The sequence below is a fragment of the Carettochelys insculpta genome, chromosome 22 (assembly GCF_033958435.1).
Source record: "Carettochelys insculpta isolate YL-2023 chromosome 22, ASM3395843v1, whole genome shotgun sequence".
In the NCBI taxonomy this organism is placed as follows: Eukaryota; Metazoa; Chordata; order Testudines; family Carettochelyidae; genus Carettochelys; species Carettochelys insculpta.
This window is the reverse complement of record NC_134158.1, coordinates 15,249,341-15,263,776: the sequence shown is the minus strand read 5'-3', so window position 1 is coordinate 15,263,776 and position 14,436 is coordinate 15,249,341. Positions and strand designations below refer to the sequence as shown.

The following is a 14,436-nucleotide window of genomic DNA, read 5'->3' as shown; positions in this document are numbered from 1 at the left end:
GACACCATCCCTCACCAAAGGCTATTAAGCAAACTTAACTGTCATGAGATATGAGGGAAGGTCCTCTCTTGGATTGGTAACTGGTCAAAAGATCGGAAACAAAGGGTCGGAATAAATGGTCAGTTTTCAGAATAGAGAGAGGTAAATAGTGGTGTCCCCCAGGGGTCTGTGCTGGGACCAGTCCTATTCAACATATTTATAAATGATCTGGAAAAAGGTTAAACAGTGAGGTGGCAAAATTTGCAGATGACACAAAACTCCTCCAAATAGTTAAATCCCCAGCAGACTGTGAAGAGCTACAAAAGGATCTTAATAAATTGGGTGATTGGGCAACAAAATGGCAGATGAAATTCAATGTTGATAAATGCAAAATAATGCACTTTGGAAAATATAATCCCAATTATACATATAAAATGATGGGGTCTGACTTAGCTGTTGCCGCTCAAGAAAGAGATCTTGGAGTCACTGTGGATAGCTCTCTGAAGACATCCACTCAATGTGCAGTGGCAGGCAAAAAAGCTAACAAAATGTTGGGAATGACTAAGAAAGGAATAGATAATAGGACAGAAAATGTCATATTACTTTTGTATAAATCCATCGTACGTCCACATTTGGAATACTGTGTACAGATGTGATCACCCCATCTCAAAAAAAGATATATTGGAATTGGAAGAGGTTCACAAAAGGGCAATAAAAATGATTAGGGGTATGGAGCGTCTGCTGTATGACGAGAAATTAATGAGACTGGGACTTTTTAGTTTGGAAAAAAGGCGATTAAGGGAAATATGAGAGAGGTCTATAAAACCACGACGGGTGTGGTGAAAATAGATAAGGAATTGTTATTCACTCCTTCTCACAACACAAGAACTAGGGGTCACCAAGTGCAATTAACAGGCAGCAGTTTTAAAACAAACAATAGGAAATCTTTTTTCACACAACGCACGGTTATCCTGCGGAACTCCTTGCCGGAGGATGTTGTGAAGGCCAAGACTATAGTAGAGTTTAAAAAAGAACTCGATAAATTCATGGGGGACAGGTCCATCAACGGCTGTTAGCTAGGAAGGGCCTGGACGGTGTCCCTACCCTCTGTTTGCAAGAAGCTGGAAATGGGCGATAGGGAATTGATCACTTGATGATCACCTGTTCTGTTCATTCACTCTGGGGCACCCGGCACTGGCCACTGTCGGCGAACAGGACACTGGGATTGATGGGCCTACGGTCTGATCCAGTATGGCCGTTCTCATGTTCCCACCCAGCCATCTGCCTCAGGGCATGCTGGGAAAACCTGGCCCACACACTGTCTCTGGTTGGCGCGCTCCAAGCCTGTGGGTTTGGGGGCTCGTAGGCTGGCTGGGCTCCCCCTTTCCACCACTCATCCCGCCGTCCCTCCCTCTCTCAGCACGGTTGGGTGAAATCCAGGCCCACGTCTCTGCCATCCTGAGCTGCTACCCCAATGGCCTGCAGGTGAAGTTGCTGGTGAAGAGGCTGCTGAAGCAGCACAGGGTGGACCTGTTGGCCATCAGCCCGGACAGGGACTATCGGGGAGTCGTGTCATTCCTCCGGCAGGTGCCAGGCATCGAACTCTGGAAGCCGGAGAAGGGAAAAAAGAGCCATGCCCTGAGCTGTACCTTTATGAAGGGTGAGTGGGGAGAGGGCTCCTCGTGGGGCTGCCCTGCCCCCACCGCCTTCCTGAGTGGGGCGAGCCCTTGGCCAAAGGCATGTGGCCTGCCTGTGACCAGCTGTTTCTACCCCAGGGCATTCTGGGAAAACTGGCCGGTAGCTTCTGTGCACACAGATGTCTCTACCCCAGGGCATGCTGGGAAAACCTGGCCAATGGGCTGTATGTCTCCTGCTGCCCAGTGTCTCTCATGGTGTGTCTGTCTCATCAGATGTTGCAGACCCCCTGCCGCTACTCCAGAGCATCCTGGGCTCCTACCCCAACGGCCTGCGGGTGATCAGCTTGAGTAAGGCCATGTGGCAGCAGCATAGGGTGAACCTGGAGGAGTACAGCCAGCGATGGGGCTATCAGAACACCCTGGACTATCTGAGAGGGCTGCCTGGGATCAGCCTGCAGGGGCAGGAGAAAGGAAACAAGTGTCTTGTCAAGCTCCACACAGGTAAGGACAGATGGAGGGGTTCCAGGCCCTAGGAGTGACCCGGTCTTGGGTAAGGGTGAGGACAGGTTATCCCACTGCTCACACCAATGGGCACTATGTACCTTACACTGTGGCCCACGAGCATATCCTCCCTACCTCCACTGTGAGATTTCATCTCCCCAATGCGCCCAACCACAGCTATCCAGTACCACCTCCTTTCACCAAGAGTAGAGACTGTGGTGCATTCTGGGACATGTAGTCTGACCAGGCATCTTGGGCTGTAGAGGAGAATGGGAGGAGTCAAGCTTTGGAGCTACAACTCCCATGTGGCACCACAGTGATTTTGCTAAAGGAAAATAGCTCTGTGTGTGCGCGCGCGCGTTTTAACTGAAAACTTGAAATGTTCTGTGGAAACAACCCTATTGTGAGTCTTTCTCACGTTTTGATGACCGTTGACGTTTTTCTGTTTTCTTGAGCCAAATGACTTTTTCTCCCTCACATTTTGTTGTTTGAAAATGTTATGTGTTTATTGATTCGCAAATACCCGAGAACTTTTAAAGGTTTTTAACCACAAAGTTAGTTACCTAATAAATAAAATTGTTTGCCCTTAAGGTGCTCCAGGACGTCTTTTTTTTTTTTTTGTTTTGTTTTGTTTTTGTTTTTGTGAAGCTACACACTCACACGGCGACCCCTTAGGGACGTTATTTTTTTCTTCAACATCAGCCCTTTTTCCCCTGCTTTTGTGGCCAAAGTGCGATTTGCCCTCTGTGTTATTTTTATTTTTTGACAAAAGCGCTTATTTTTTATTCCCCGCTTCTCCCTTTTTTTCTCACGTTGTCTGGACCAAAATAGGCTTTTTTTCCCTTGATGTTTGATGACACAAGTCATTTTTCCCCAGTTTCTCCTTCCCTCCTCCGCTCCCATCACAAACAGTGACACTTTGTCCCCTTGAGCCGGGTCTGCACGTAACATGGCGGTCGACGGAGCTCTGGCGCTCAGAGGTGAGCACGAGCCAGACTCCAAGCCCCAGAGTCTGAGCTGCGCTGGCTCAGAGGTGGGTGCAGCTGGCCGAGGATGACCGTGTCTGTTCATACAGCCCCTGTTCGGCGAGCGGAATTTCTTGCCGGGGGCAGTTTGAGCTGCGGGGCTGCAGCGGCTGAAATGCGGCCCTGTCGTTGTGTCGGGGTGAGGTCCGTGGGAGATATACAACCTCCGCGGTTTCCAGGCAGAATTGAGCTTTATTTTTGTTATTTCTCCCTCTGATATTTGACCAAAGCCTGCAGCCCCGCAGGGTCTGTGGCCAAAGTGACTGCAGGAGGGACAGCTGGGTCTGCTGGTGCGGGGTGGGAGCAGAGTGAGGTGTCTGGTGGTGGGAGCTGAGGGGAGCCGTTGCAGGAGCTGGTGGGGGGGGGGGCACGGGTCCTTGCCCTTTCACACCCACTGAGTTGCTCTTGTTCCTCCTCCCTCTTCCAGGTGTTGCTCTAACGCCCTCCGCCCTACAGCCCCCCCCGGACATCACTGCCTCATCGGCCTGTCCCGGTAGCAGCCCCCAGCCTGACGCCCCCTTACAGCCTGGGGAAGAGGGGCTGAAAGGAGCAGAGGGGGAGCCGCCCGGTGAGCCGCCCAGCCGGCCCCTCGGCCAGGTCGCCGCATGTGGGGCACGAGCCTAGGGAGAGCCTCAGCCAAGCCAGGCTCCTGAGTACCAACTCCAGCGCTGGGGAGCCTGAGCTCCCATCTGCCCCTCGGGAAGGGCTCTGTGGGGCTGTCGTGCCCCTGAGTGGCCCGATGCATGAGCTTCCCTTACCCATGGCTGGGCATGCTGAGGGGCAGGGCACTTGGCGGGGGTGTTGGGGGGGGTTCAGAGAGTGCTGTTGGCATTGGGGAGACTTGCAGGGGCACTGGGGGTTGTTTGGGGAGGCGGAGGAGGATGTTGGGGGGGTTGTGGGAGGTCACGGGGGAGCTGGAGCTAGATGGAGCATGTTGGTGGGGGTGCTGTGGGGAGATTCATGGGGGGCTGGGGATGGATGCAGTGTGTTGGTGAGGGGGGCTGTGGCGGGGTTCCCGGGGGCTGGGGATGGAGGGAGCTTGTTGGTGAGGGGGGCTGTGGCGGGGTTCCCGGGGGCTGGGGATGGAGGGAGCGTGTTGGTGAGAGGGGCTGTGGGGGGGTTCCCGGGGGCTGGGGATGGAGGGAGCGTGTTGGTGAGAGGGGCTGTGGGGGCGTTTCAGGGGTCTGGGGATGGAGGGAGCGTGTTGGTGAGAGGGGCTGTGGGGGGGTTCCCGGGGGCTGGGGATGGAGGGAGCGTGTTGGTGAGAGGGGCTGTGGGGGGGTTCCCGGGGGCTGGGGATGGAGGGAGCGTGTTGGTGAGAGGGGCTGTGGGGGCGTTTCAGGGGTCTGGGGATGGAGGGAGCGTGTTGGTGAGGGGGCTGTGGGGGGGTTCCCGGGGGCTGGGGAGGGAGGGAGCGTGTTGGTTGGGGGGCTGTGGGCGGTTCCCGGGGGCTGGGGAGGGAGGGAGAGTGTTGGTGAGGGGGCTGTGGGGGGGTTCCCGGGGGCTGGGGAGGGAGGGAGCGTGTTGATGAGGGGGGCTGTGGGGGGGGTCCCGGGGGCTGGGGATGGAGGGAGAGTGTTGGTGAGGGGGCTGTGGGGGGGTTCCCGGGGGCTGGGGAGGGAGGGAGCATGTTGGTGAGGGGGCTGTGGGGGGGTTCCTGGGGGACTGGAGGTGGCAGGGGCGTGTTGATCGTGGATTTTGGGGGTTGCCAGGGGGACACATCACTGACAGGCTGGGTGAGGGGTGTGGCACAGCCTGTGGGCCGCTGTCCTGGCTCTGCAGGAGGACCTGCCCCCAGCCCTGGGTTTGTGCACACAGGGCTCCCCACAGCAGGGCTCTCACCCCCGTCTCTTTGCAGGCTGGGCTGAGGTGGCGGCCTGGGTGCAGGAGGTGCTGGGCCGCTTCCCGCTGGGACTGAGGGTGAGCAAGCTGAAGAAGGTCCTGCAGAGGGAGCGTGGGCTGGACCTGGAGGTGCTGAGCCGCCAGCAGGGCTGCGGGGACGCCCTGGGGCTGCTCCGGGCTGTGCCCCAGCTCTGTTTGCGTGACCCCGCGCAGGGCAGGGACTGCCTGGCTTGTCTGGCCACAGGTAGGGGGCACACAGCCGGGGGTCCCAGCATGAGCTGTGGGGAAGGGGGAGCTGGCCTGTGCCGGGCGGGGGAGGGTGCGGTGGGGGGGGCAGAGCTCTGAGCCTGGAGGGGAACACAGGAGGTTTTTCCATGTGCAGCTGAGGGCTAAACCAGGGCAAATTGCTTAAAACAGGGTCACTAAGCGCCTGAGCCTGGGGGCCCTTCAGTGTAGGGCACCAAACCCGCCACGCTGAGCACGTCTCCTGTCTCGCCGGCCGGCAAGAAGTCCCACCAGCAATTCCGTCTGACACTCCAGCTTCCCTTGTGCTGCAACCAGTCCCCTCCTTTCCCAGGCGAGAGCGGGTGTCACCCAGCCTCCCCACACCCGCACAGGCTCTTCCAGTGCCAGCAGCCCCAGGTCGATGAATACTCCCCATCTTACCCCAAAGGCACACTGGGCCTGTCCTTTAGCACCTGAAGGTTTATTAATGAGAAAACAGAACGACGAGGGTGAGTGTAATATTGTTAAAGGAATCGAATCAGGCCCCTCCCATTGCTCAGTTCTCGGTGCAGGCTGCAGCAGGTGGGATAAGCTCTTTTCTTAAACGTCTCTGGAGAACGTCCTCTCTTAGGACGGGTCAGTGATCCTTCCAGGCTCGGCTCCTGCGGTGATGAGCTGGATTGAAGACAAAATGTGGTGGGACCTCAGGGCCGCCTTTATAGCCTTCTCCACATGGAGGAAATTCCATTGTCCCTCATTGTGGGGAAGCACATTCAAAATGGAGCCTGTCACAAGAGCTGGTCGCCTGCCCCCGTCCTTTTGGGGGGCGTTCTGCCAGCCTCCCAGCCTACACGTCCACAGCCACATTCCTCCGATGTGGATTGGAGTGGAGTGCAGCTTCCCCTGGCTAGGAACCCTTTCACAGCAGGTTGCCCCACCTGCTGTTGTGCCAGGCTGGGTCTACACAGCAGAGTTTTTCTGGCATAACTTTGTTTTTACTTTGTTAAGTAGAAATAAGTTATTCCTGAATAGCGCATCCACACTGCAAGAGCTGGAGCCCGGCTGCTGCCGCATGGAGCCCTGCATTGGGGCTGGACCTCCAGGTACAGGGCTGCAAGAAGCCTTGGTGCCACCCTACAGAGCCCCAGACCAGGGTGGAAGGTCAACGTGGCAGGCCAATGGGGAGACCTGCTGCAGCCCCACACAGCCCCGAACTGGAGCTGAAGCTCATGCAGAAACCATAGCTCCAGGAGCTGGGGCTCTGCTGAGCCAGCCAGAGCCCCATTGCTGCCCTGCCGCGGCAGGCGGGAAAAACGTATCCCAGCCATTTGCAATAGCTGGGAACAACGTAGCCGAGTTTGCAGCCTCACTTGAGTTTGACGGGAGGCCGCCCAGGAGGCCAGCCGTCTCGGAGTTAGCTCTGCTTTGTGCAGGCTGACTGGACTGAGGAGCTGAACGGGAGGGTGTTTGGATGGAGCGCCTCGTCCCAGATAACTGCCCTGTTATTCCTGGACAATAGGCTCAGCTGGGTGGTCACAAGGTGTTTTCTTACCGGAGAAAAGCCCCAGAGTAGACAAACCCCCAAAATGCCAATTTCACCTCCCCGCCCCGAGCCGATACTCACTGCTCCGCACGTAACCAAGATGCAAACCCAGAAGGAGATTCAGGGAATCACCGGCTTTCCCCGCACGGCTCGCGCGGCACTGGACACGGTGCCGGCCTAGGGTGGTGGTTGCAGTAATATCCGTGTGAAGACCCAGTAATGTCACAGGAGGGGCAGAGCGGGCATGTGTCTGGGAGTTCTTGCAGGGCACAGCCTGGGCCCTGGGGAGGCTGTACGTGGTGGGGGTGGCCTGGCCCTGGGTCGGGGCAGTGGCGCTGGGTGGACCTGCGGGGGGCCCTTGCTCTCTCCCTCTGTTGAGGGGCTGTTGTTTCTCTCTCTTCCCTCCTTTCCAGATGCCACCGTTACCCCCCCTGGACCCCCACTCCTCTCAGCCTGGCCAGGCGGCTCCCCCCCACCTCCTGCCCCTGCCGCCCCCTTGCCACCACAGCGCCCTTGTGGGGCAGCTGAGCCGGACGGGATGGCGGAGCTGATCTGGGACGTCCTGGGCCCCTATCCCTTGGGCCTGCGGGTGAAGAAGCTCAAGGAGCTGCTGGTGAGAAAGTTTGGAGCCAACCTGGAGAGCATCGGCCACGCCAGAGGCTATGGGGATGTGCTCTCCTTCCTGGGAGGCGTGCCAGGACTCACGCTCCAGGGCTCTGGGGAGAGCGACAAGTGCCTGGTGAAGCTCCAGAGAGGTAGGGAGTGCGGCCGGAGCCAGGGTCAGAACCCAGGAGTCCTGGGCCACCCCCTGCTCTAACCACTAGACCCCACACCCCTCCCAGTGCCACGCGTAGAACCCAGGCATCCTGGCTCCCTGCTCCAAGCACTAGGTCTCTGCCTAGCACCTCCATGGCGGTGTGGGCGCGGTGACCAGCTCTCTGGGTTAACTGCCAATAGGCAGGAACATGTCATGCCAAGCTGGGGCTCGTTCCACCCCCTCGCTCCTCCCCCAGTGACCCCAGCAGGCTGAGGGGGCGGGGGGCATGGTGGGGTTAGGGGCCTAAGAACATCAGACCTGCCCCACAAGGTGATACAAGGGCCCATTGTCCTCTGTGCCGACTGTCCAATGCCGGGTGCCCCAGAGGGAGAGAACGGAACAGGGGCTCCATGAGTGACCCCCTCGCCCACACAGAGCCTGCGTAGGGCCCAGGCATCCTGGCTCCCACCTGCCTGCTCTAGCCTCTCACTGGCCCCCCCCAGCTGGGAGAGAACCCAGGAGTCCTGGCTGCCTGTGGGTTGGCTGTCGATAACTCCCTGCCATAGGCCAGAGCCACCCCCAGCTTTCCACAGCGTCGCTGGGGGTCGCAAGACCTCCGTTCCTTATTGTCTATGAGGCGGGGCGTTGTTTGGGGGGGGGGGGGTTCCACTTACCCCTCATTTGCATAAGTCCGTCTTTGCTCCAGTGCATTGTGGGGGCTGGAGCTGGATGCAGGTGGAGCAGCAGCTGCAATGCATGCTGGGGGGTGTCAGGTGCTGTTATCCACGCTGACAGGCTTCCCCCTCCAGGGCCGGCAAGCGGATCTGGGTCCTTGTGCTCTGGCAGTGCCTGTTCCCTCCTGCAAACGAGGGCCCCACAGCGCCCAGCCTCACCCGCCACCAGCTGCCTCAACCCCCATCTGCCAAGTGCTACCACCGGTCGGCGTCTGCTTCCAAGCCTGCCCTCGGGCCAGGAGCTTTTCTGCACCCCCACCTGCCTTGGCCCCAACCCCCACCTCCCAGCCTGGTCACAGAGCCCAGCCCAGCCCACCGGCCGCCACTCAGGCCTGCGAGCGGACGATGAGACAGAGGAGTCCAGGCCAAGACCAGCCAGCGCCCCCTTGGTCCTGCGAGAAGAGGAGGGGACCCAGGAGTCCGTGGCAAGACCCGCCAGCGCCCCCTTGGTCCTGCGAGAAAAGGAGGGGACCCAGGAGTCCAGGACAAGACCAGCCAGTGCCCCCTTGGTCCTGCGAGAAGGGACCCAGGAGTCCGAGGTGAGACCCGCCAGCGCCCCCTTGGTCCTGCGAGAAAAGGAGGGGACCCAGGAGTCCAGGACAAGACCAGCCAGTGCCCCCTTGGTCCTGCAAGAAGGGACCCAGGAGTCCGGGGTGAGACCAACCAGCACCCCCTTGGTCCTGCAAGAAGGGACCCAAGAGTCCGGGGTGAGACCAACCAGCACCCCCTTGGCCCTGCGAGAAGAGCAGGGTACCCAGGAGTCCGGGATGAGGCCTGTCAGCATCCCCTTGGCCCTGCGAGAAGAGCAGGGGACCCAGAAGCCTGGGGCCCAGCTGGGCACTGCCCCCCAGCACCCAAGGACAGGCTCCCCCAAAGCACCTGCCTCCCAGCCCCATGAGGACCTGGCAGAACTGAAGCGGAAGGTGGGGGCCATCCTGGCCAGGCACCCCGGGGGCATGTCCCTCTTCCAGTTCCGCGTCGCGTACAGCACCACCCACCAGCACCCGCTGCCCCTGGCCCACGCGGCCTCCACCAAGCAGTGGCTGGCGCAGATGCCTGACATCGTGAGGCTCCAGGGCTGCGGGGTGCAGACACAGCTGCTGCCTGTGGTCCCCAACAGCCCCCGCAGGGGAGAGCCCGGTAGGTAATGGTGGGGGGCAGCTGCCCTACATGGTGGTGGGGGGCAGTTAGGGGGGGCTGGGCCAGGTCTCCCCATGGGCCCCGAATGATTGGGCCTCCTTTTGCTGGGGTCATAGGAATGGGGCCAGGCTCGAGTGTCCCTTTGTGACTGGCTTTGCTGGACCTCCTCCTTCCCAGCTCTCCCTGCACTGGGACATCTCCCACAATGCCCTGCTGGTGCTCCCCCCCTCTGCCCTGAGCACCTCAGACTTATCCACAGGGCACCTGGGAATAATGCATGGCGGGGCAGGGCATTTCCCAGCATGCATTGCTGGTGCCATGCTGCAGCCCACTGGCTGAGGCATGCTGGGTATTTCCCAAAATGCACTGGGGCAGGCGGCGCATCCTGGATGGCACTGGGCCCTGTCGCCCCCTGCTGGTTGGTCTGGGTTGCAGGATAAAAGCCTCCTACTGCTGCCAGCTGAAGGAGCTCCTGCTAGCAGCCCAAGCCGTGTCTGGCAGTGAGCGTAGCATGGCCCAAGCCCATGGGCAGGGGAGTGGCGGCAGGTGGCACCCCCTGGCTTGGCTGTGCCTCCCCCTGAGTGGGATTTCTCTGGGTTTGTTTTCCAAGGTCTTGCCCTGTGGATCCCACATGAAGGTGCCGCCCTGGCTGGGAACGCCCACGCTGCATCTGAGGCGGCTCCAGCCCTGGCTGAACTGCCTGCCTCCCCTGCTGTTCCTGGCCCAGCTGGGGACCCCCGTTCCCCAGCCATGTGCCATCCTGCTCTGGCCAAGATCCCTCTAGTCCCCCCAGTTCCTTCCTCGGCTGGGTCCCCCAACTCCCTGGCTGAGCCCCCTTCTGTTCCTGCAGCTCCAGCCCAGGCTGGGGAGCCCAACATCCCATCTGAGCCCCCTCCTGCCCTGGCTAGGCCTCCTCCTGTCCCTGCAGCTCCCACCCGGGCTGGGAACCCCAGCTTCCCATCTGACCCCCTTCCTGCCCTGGCTAGGCCCCCTCCTGTCCCTGCAGCTCCCACCTGGGCTGGGAACCCCAACATCCCATCTGAGCCCCTTCCTGTTCCTCCAGCTCCCACCAGGGCTAGGCACCCCAGCATCGTGTCTGAGCCCCCTTCTACTGTAGCTGCACCCCCTCCAGTCTCCCCAGCTCCCACCCAGCTTGGGTACCCCGACACCCTCACTGTGCCACCTCCCACCCTGCCTGCCATGCCTCTGGGCCCCACAGCTCCTGCCCCAGCTGGAGACCCCCACCTCCTGCGGAGGCCCCCTCCCACCTTTGTGACTCGGAGAAGCGGGCAGAGCCCACAGCACCCTGAGGCCATGCCGCAGTTACCCAGCTTGGTGCCCAGCGCCCCTGTGGTCCTCCCAGCAGCAGGGTCGGGCAGCAGCTTATGGGGCTGGCGGGGGGCAGAGTCACCTCCTGCCCCATGTGACCCTCTCGCTGCTGCCCGACCAGTCATCTATCCTCCCCTCTCGGATAGGCCCCCTGTGCCTGCGGGGGGCCCAGCGCTGCCTCCCCAGGCCCACCACAGTCAGGTCCAGGTGGCGCCTCCCCTCCAAGGACACCCCCGGGTGGGGGGCAGAGCCCCATGTCAAGCCTGGCACACGCCAGCAGCCGTGCGGCCCACTGAGGGCCCCATCTCTGCAGACCCATTCGCAGGCCCAGCTGTCTCCCCCGCCAAGCAGCTCTCAAGAGTGGCCCTGGCACCTTGCCCTCCGCCAGCTGCTTGTGTTTTAGCAACCTCTGAGCAGGGCTGGCCGGAGAGCAGGCGCCCACCCGCGGGTGAGGGTACCAGTCCTCCCCTCAACCCCTCACAGCGCTGCAGTCTGGCCCCGCCAGCCCCCTCTGCACAGAGAAACCAGCTGGGCCCGCAGCCCATGAACCCCTCCACCCCCTTGTCCCCCATGCCACCACGCCACACTGACTCCTGCGTGATCTTATAACCACAGCACTGCGCAGGGGGCGGCTGGCAGCTCTGGGGTGGAGCGTGTCGGCCTGCGGCCAGCTCAGCACAGCGGCTCAGGAAACCATCTTTTTATCTGGGAGGGGCTTGGATGCCACCTTATGGCCTTAAAAAAGGGGCTCCTGTTGGGGGTGCTTCACTTCAGGACTCCCACTGCTCAGGGTTGTGGCTTTTCAACCCAGCAGTGGCCCCAGTTGGTAGCCACTGGCTGAACTCGGGGGCCAACGCTGCCTTCTCAGGGCACCGGCCTGTGCCCTGGGTGCAGCATTGACGTTTTAGCCATTAGATTTTCTCAGTTTATCTTCGCTGGCCGTAGCTTAGCACAGCCTCTTCCTTTGTTCTGGGGGCAGAATGACTTCCGCAGTGCGCGTGGGTGAGCCGGGGGTTGGTGGCGTATTTTAGCCCTGCTGTGCTTCAGTTTCCCCAATCCACAGGATGGGGTTGGTGATGGCGACCAGCTGGGTCTGATGTACTGAGGAAAAGCCCTTCCCAAGATAGGCTGGGGTGGGGGTGGTCCCAGAATTTCCCACAATGCACAGGGGTGAGGCCTTGCAGAATTTCCCGTCATGCACATGTGGGGCAGTGTTACGGGAAATCACTCATCTGTCCCTCCCTCCCCCAGGGAAAGGGGGAAGCAGAGCAGGGTCTGCCAGGTTCAGCGATATTGTCTGTCTGTCCCCAGCCCCTGCCTGGGACAGCAATGCCCCTAAATCCCTTTAACCACTGTGCTCCAAGCTAGGGTGCCACCCCCCAGCTCCCACCACAAGAAGAGTGGTACTGCCCCCCCCATCCCTGGACAAGGGTCCCCTGCCCCTTGGGCCCCTCCCCACCTTCCCATTAGACACCCCATTCCCCCCCCTCCCAGGCTGTGCTGGATTTAGTCATTCCAGGCCCTGCCCGTTACCTAGGTTTGGGGGTGCCCCCTAGCACCCCACATGGCTGTATGAGGGCGGGGGGACAGGCCAGGGAAGAGTCCTAGCTGCCTGTTCCAAAGAACCAGACTGGGCTGGGGTTTGATTTCCCACCAACTCAACCGAGCCAGGACAGCTCTGGGTTTGCGGGGGTGGCAGAGGGCTTCCCCACGAGGCCATGGGGCAAGGTGTGGGTCTGAGGGGGGCAGCCCTGGGAGTGGGAGGGAGAGTTTGCAGTGAACAGAGAGGGAGGAAGCCAGGAAAGGGCTATTTCCCACGGAGTCATGGCCTCCCAGCCCCCAAGCAGTCAGCCATCTTTGCTGTGGGGCAGTGGGCCCTCGGCTTTCTCCCAGCCCCCTTTTAGGGCAGCGGGTTCTGGAGATGCCCCTCTGTCGCCGCTTCCTGGCCCAGGCAGTTCGCTGTCACGTGAGGGCCTGTGGGGTGTTTCATGGAAACAGCGACAGATGGGCCGACCCTCCCCTTCCGGGGTGATGATCCCCTTCTTCGAGATGGGACATCCACCACCTCCAGGTGTCCCAGGCCCATCAGAAGCTCTGACCAAAGACACTCACTTTTCACTGGCTTTTTTCTCTCGCGTGAACATAAGAACGGCCACATTGGGGCAGACCAACGGTCCATCCAGTCCATGTCCTGTCTGCCAACAGAGGCCAATGCCGGGTGCCCCAGAGGGAGTAAACGGGTCATGGAGCAATCCACCTCCTGTTCCAGCCACTGACAAACAGGCTAGGACCCCAGTCCTGGCTAATGTCCTCCGTTAATTTAGCGAGGTCTTTCTTGACCCCTTGAACCACCTCGGGCGAGGGGCGCCACAGCCCTACCGTGCGCTGGGTGAAGACAACTGTCCTTCCGTTGGTTTTAAACCTGCTGCCCATTCATTTCATTTGGTGACCCCAAGTTCTTGTGTTATGGGAACAAGTCAATAACTTTTCCTTGTTCATGTTTTCCATATCTGTCCTGATTTGCCAGCTCCCAGCTCAGTTGTCTCTTTTCTACGCTGACAAGTCCCAGCCCTGCATTTTTGTTGCCTTTTTCCGTCCCTTTTCTGGTGCTCATGTATCTTCCTTTTTTTTTTGCAATGAGGTGCCCACGTCTGCAGGCCCTGTTCCAGCTGGGGGCCTACCGCGGGATTTAGCTAGAGGCAATAAAATATTTTCTGTCTTATTCTCTATCCCTTTTGCAACGAGTCCTAGCATTCGGTTTGCTTTTTTGCCTTGTGCTCATCGAGTGGATGTTTCCAGGCCAACCTGCAATGACTCCAAGCTCTCGCTCTCGAGTAGTTGTAGCTAATTAGTCCCCATTCTTTTCAATGCAGGGTTGGGATTATTTTTTGCAAGGTGCATTACCTTACTTTCAGCCACGTGAAATTTCATTTGCCGGTTTGTTGCCCAATCGCCTCGTCGTGCCGCTTGTGTAGCCGTTGGGTTAACGATTGGGTGGCGGTTTCTTGAGTTTCTGCTATCACTGAGTGAAGCTGGTGTTTCGTTGCTCCGCTAGACATCAAAGCCCAGGCTCATCAGCTGTAAGCCCCCGTGGGACTGACAGCCCCCCACAGGTCAGAGGCGTTCCCCAGAACTAGCCCCCATGGGAATGAAAGCAGATCTTTTGGGACAATGATTAAACAATGGCCACCAAGGGTCAGTGTGGGGGACGGGGCCCCACCATTGTGTTGTATAAATGGTTCTGGGGGTTAATTCTCCTCCCTGGGAGCAAGTCACTCCTTCAGACCTGGCCTCCTGGGAAGGCTTCCCGGTCCAGATGTGGGCTGGGGTCAGGCTGAATCAGAGATTCCTATTCCCATCCTCACGGGGGGTGGCCACATCCCTCTCACCTGCCCTGGCTCTGTGCTCTGGAGGCTGGATCTGGGCATGTGGAGGAGAGACATTGGGCAACGTGTGCAGCAGGGACCCAGGAGTCCAGGGCCAAGCCTGCCAGCGCTCCCTGGGTCCTGCAAGCAGAGGAGGGGACCCAGGCGTCCGGGACAAAGCCTGCCCATTCCAAGCGCCACGCCCTGGGATTGAACCCCCAATCCCTTGAGCTGCCGCACGAGGAGCCGCCCCTGAGCTGGGCGGTGTGGAATAGACACCAGAGGTTGCTGGGTTGTAACAGGGCTGGCAGGGGGATGCGGGACCATAGCACGGCCCAGTGTGGGGAGGCTGCTGCCTA

General features: G+C 59.8%; 1 protein-coding gene and 1 long non-coding RNA gene across 3 annotated transcripts in view; one reads left to right on the top strand and one right to left on the bottom strand.

The window, feature by feature from the left end:
- Positions 1-14,400, top strand: part of LOC142024733 (uncharacterized) — a 30,970-nt gene extending 16,570 nt beyond the window's left edge. Inside the window, exons 12-18 of one of the 2 annotated variants that reach the window (XM_075016911.1) lie at positions 1,400-1,639; positions 1,890-2,117; positions 3,570-3,710; positions 5,001-5,228; positions 7,166-7,507; positions 8,319-9,383; positions 9,994-14,400. In XM_075016911.1, coding sequence (XP_074873012.1) covers positions 1,400-1,639; positions 1,890-2,117; positions 3,570-3,710; positions 5,001-5,228; positions 7,166-7,507; positions 8,319-9,383; positions 9,994-11,321 — 3,572 coding nt within the window. In that variant the 3' untranslated portion in view covers positions 11,322-14,400. The remainder of the gene's footprint in view (positions 1-1,399; positions 1,640-1,889; positions 2,118-3,569; positions 3,711-5,000; positions 5,229-7,165; positions 7,508-8,318; positions 9,384-9,993) is intronic. The other variant, XM_075016912.1, reaches the window with a different exon arrangement.
- LOC142024735 (uncharacterized) lies at positions 5,856-8,208 on the bottom strand. Its single transcript, XR_012648514.1, has 3 exons — positions 8,184-8,208; positions 6,834-6,929; positions 5,856-5,884 (listed from the first exon to the last, which is right to left on the bottom strand). It is a non-coding gene; the product is annotated as an uncharacterized LOC142024735 (long non-coding RNA).
- Positions 14,401-14,436: the final 36 nt, after the last annotated feature.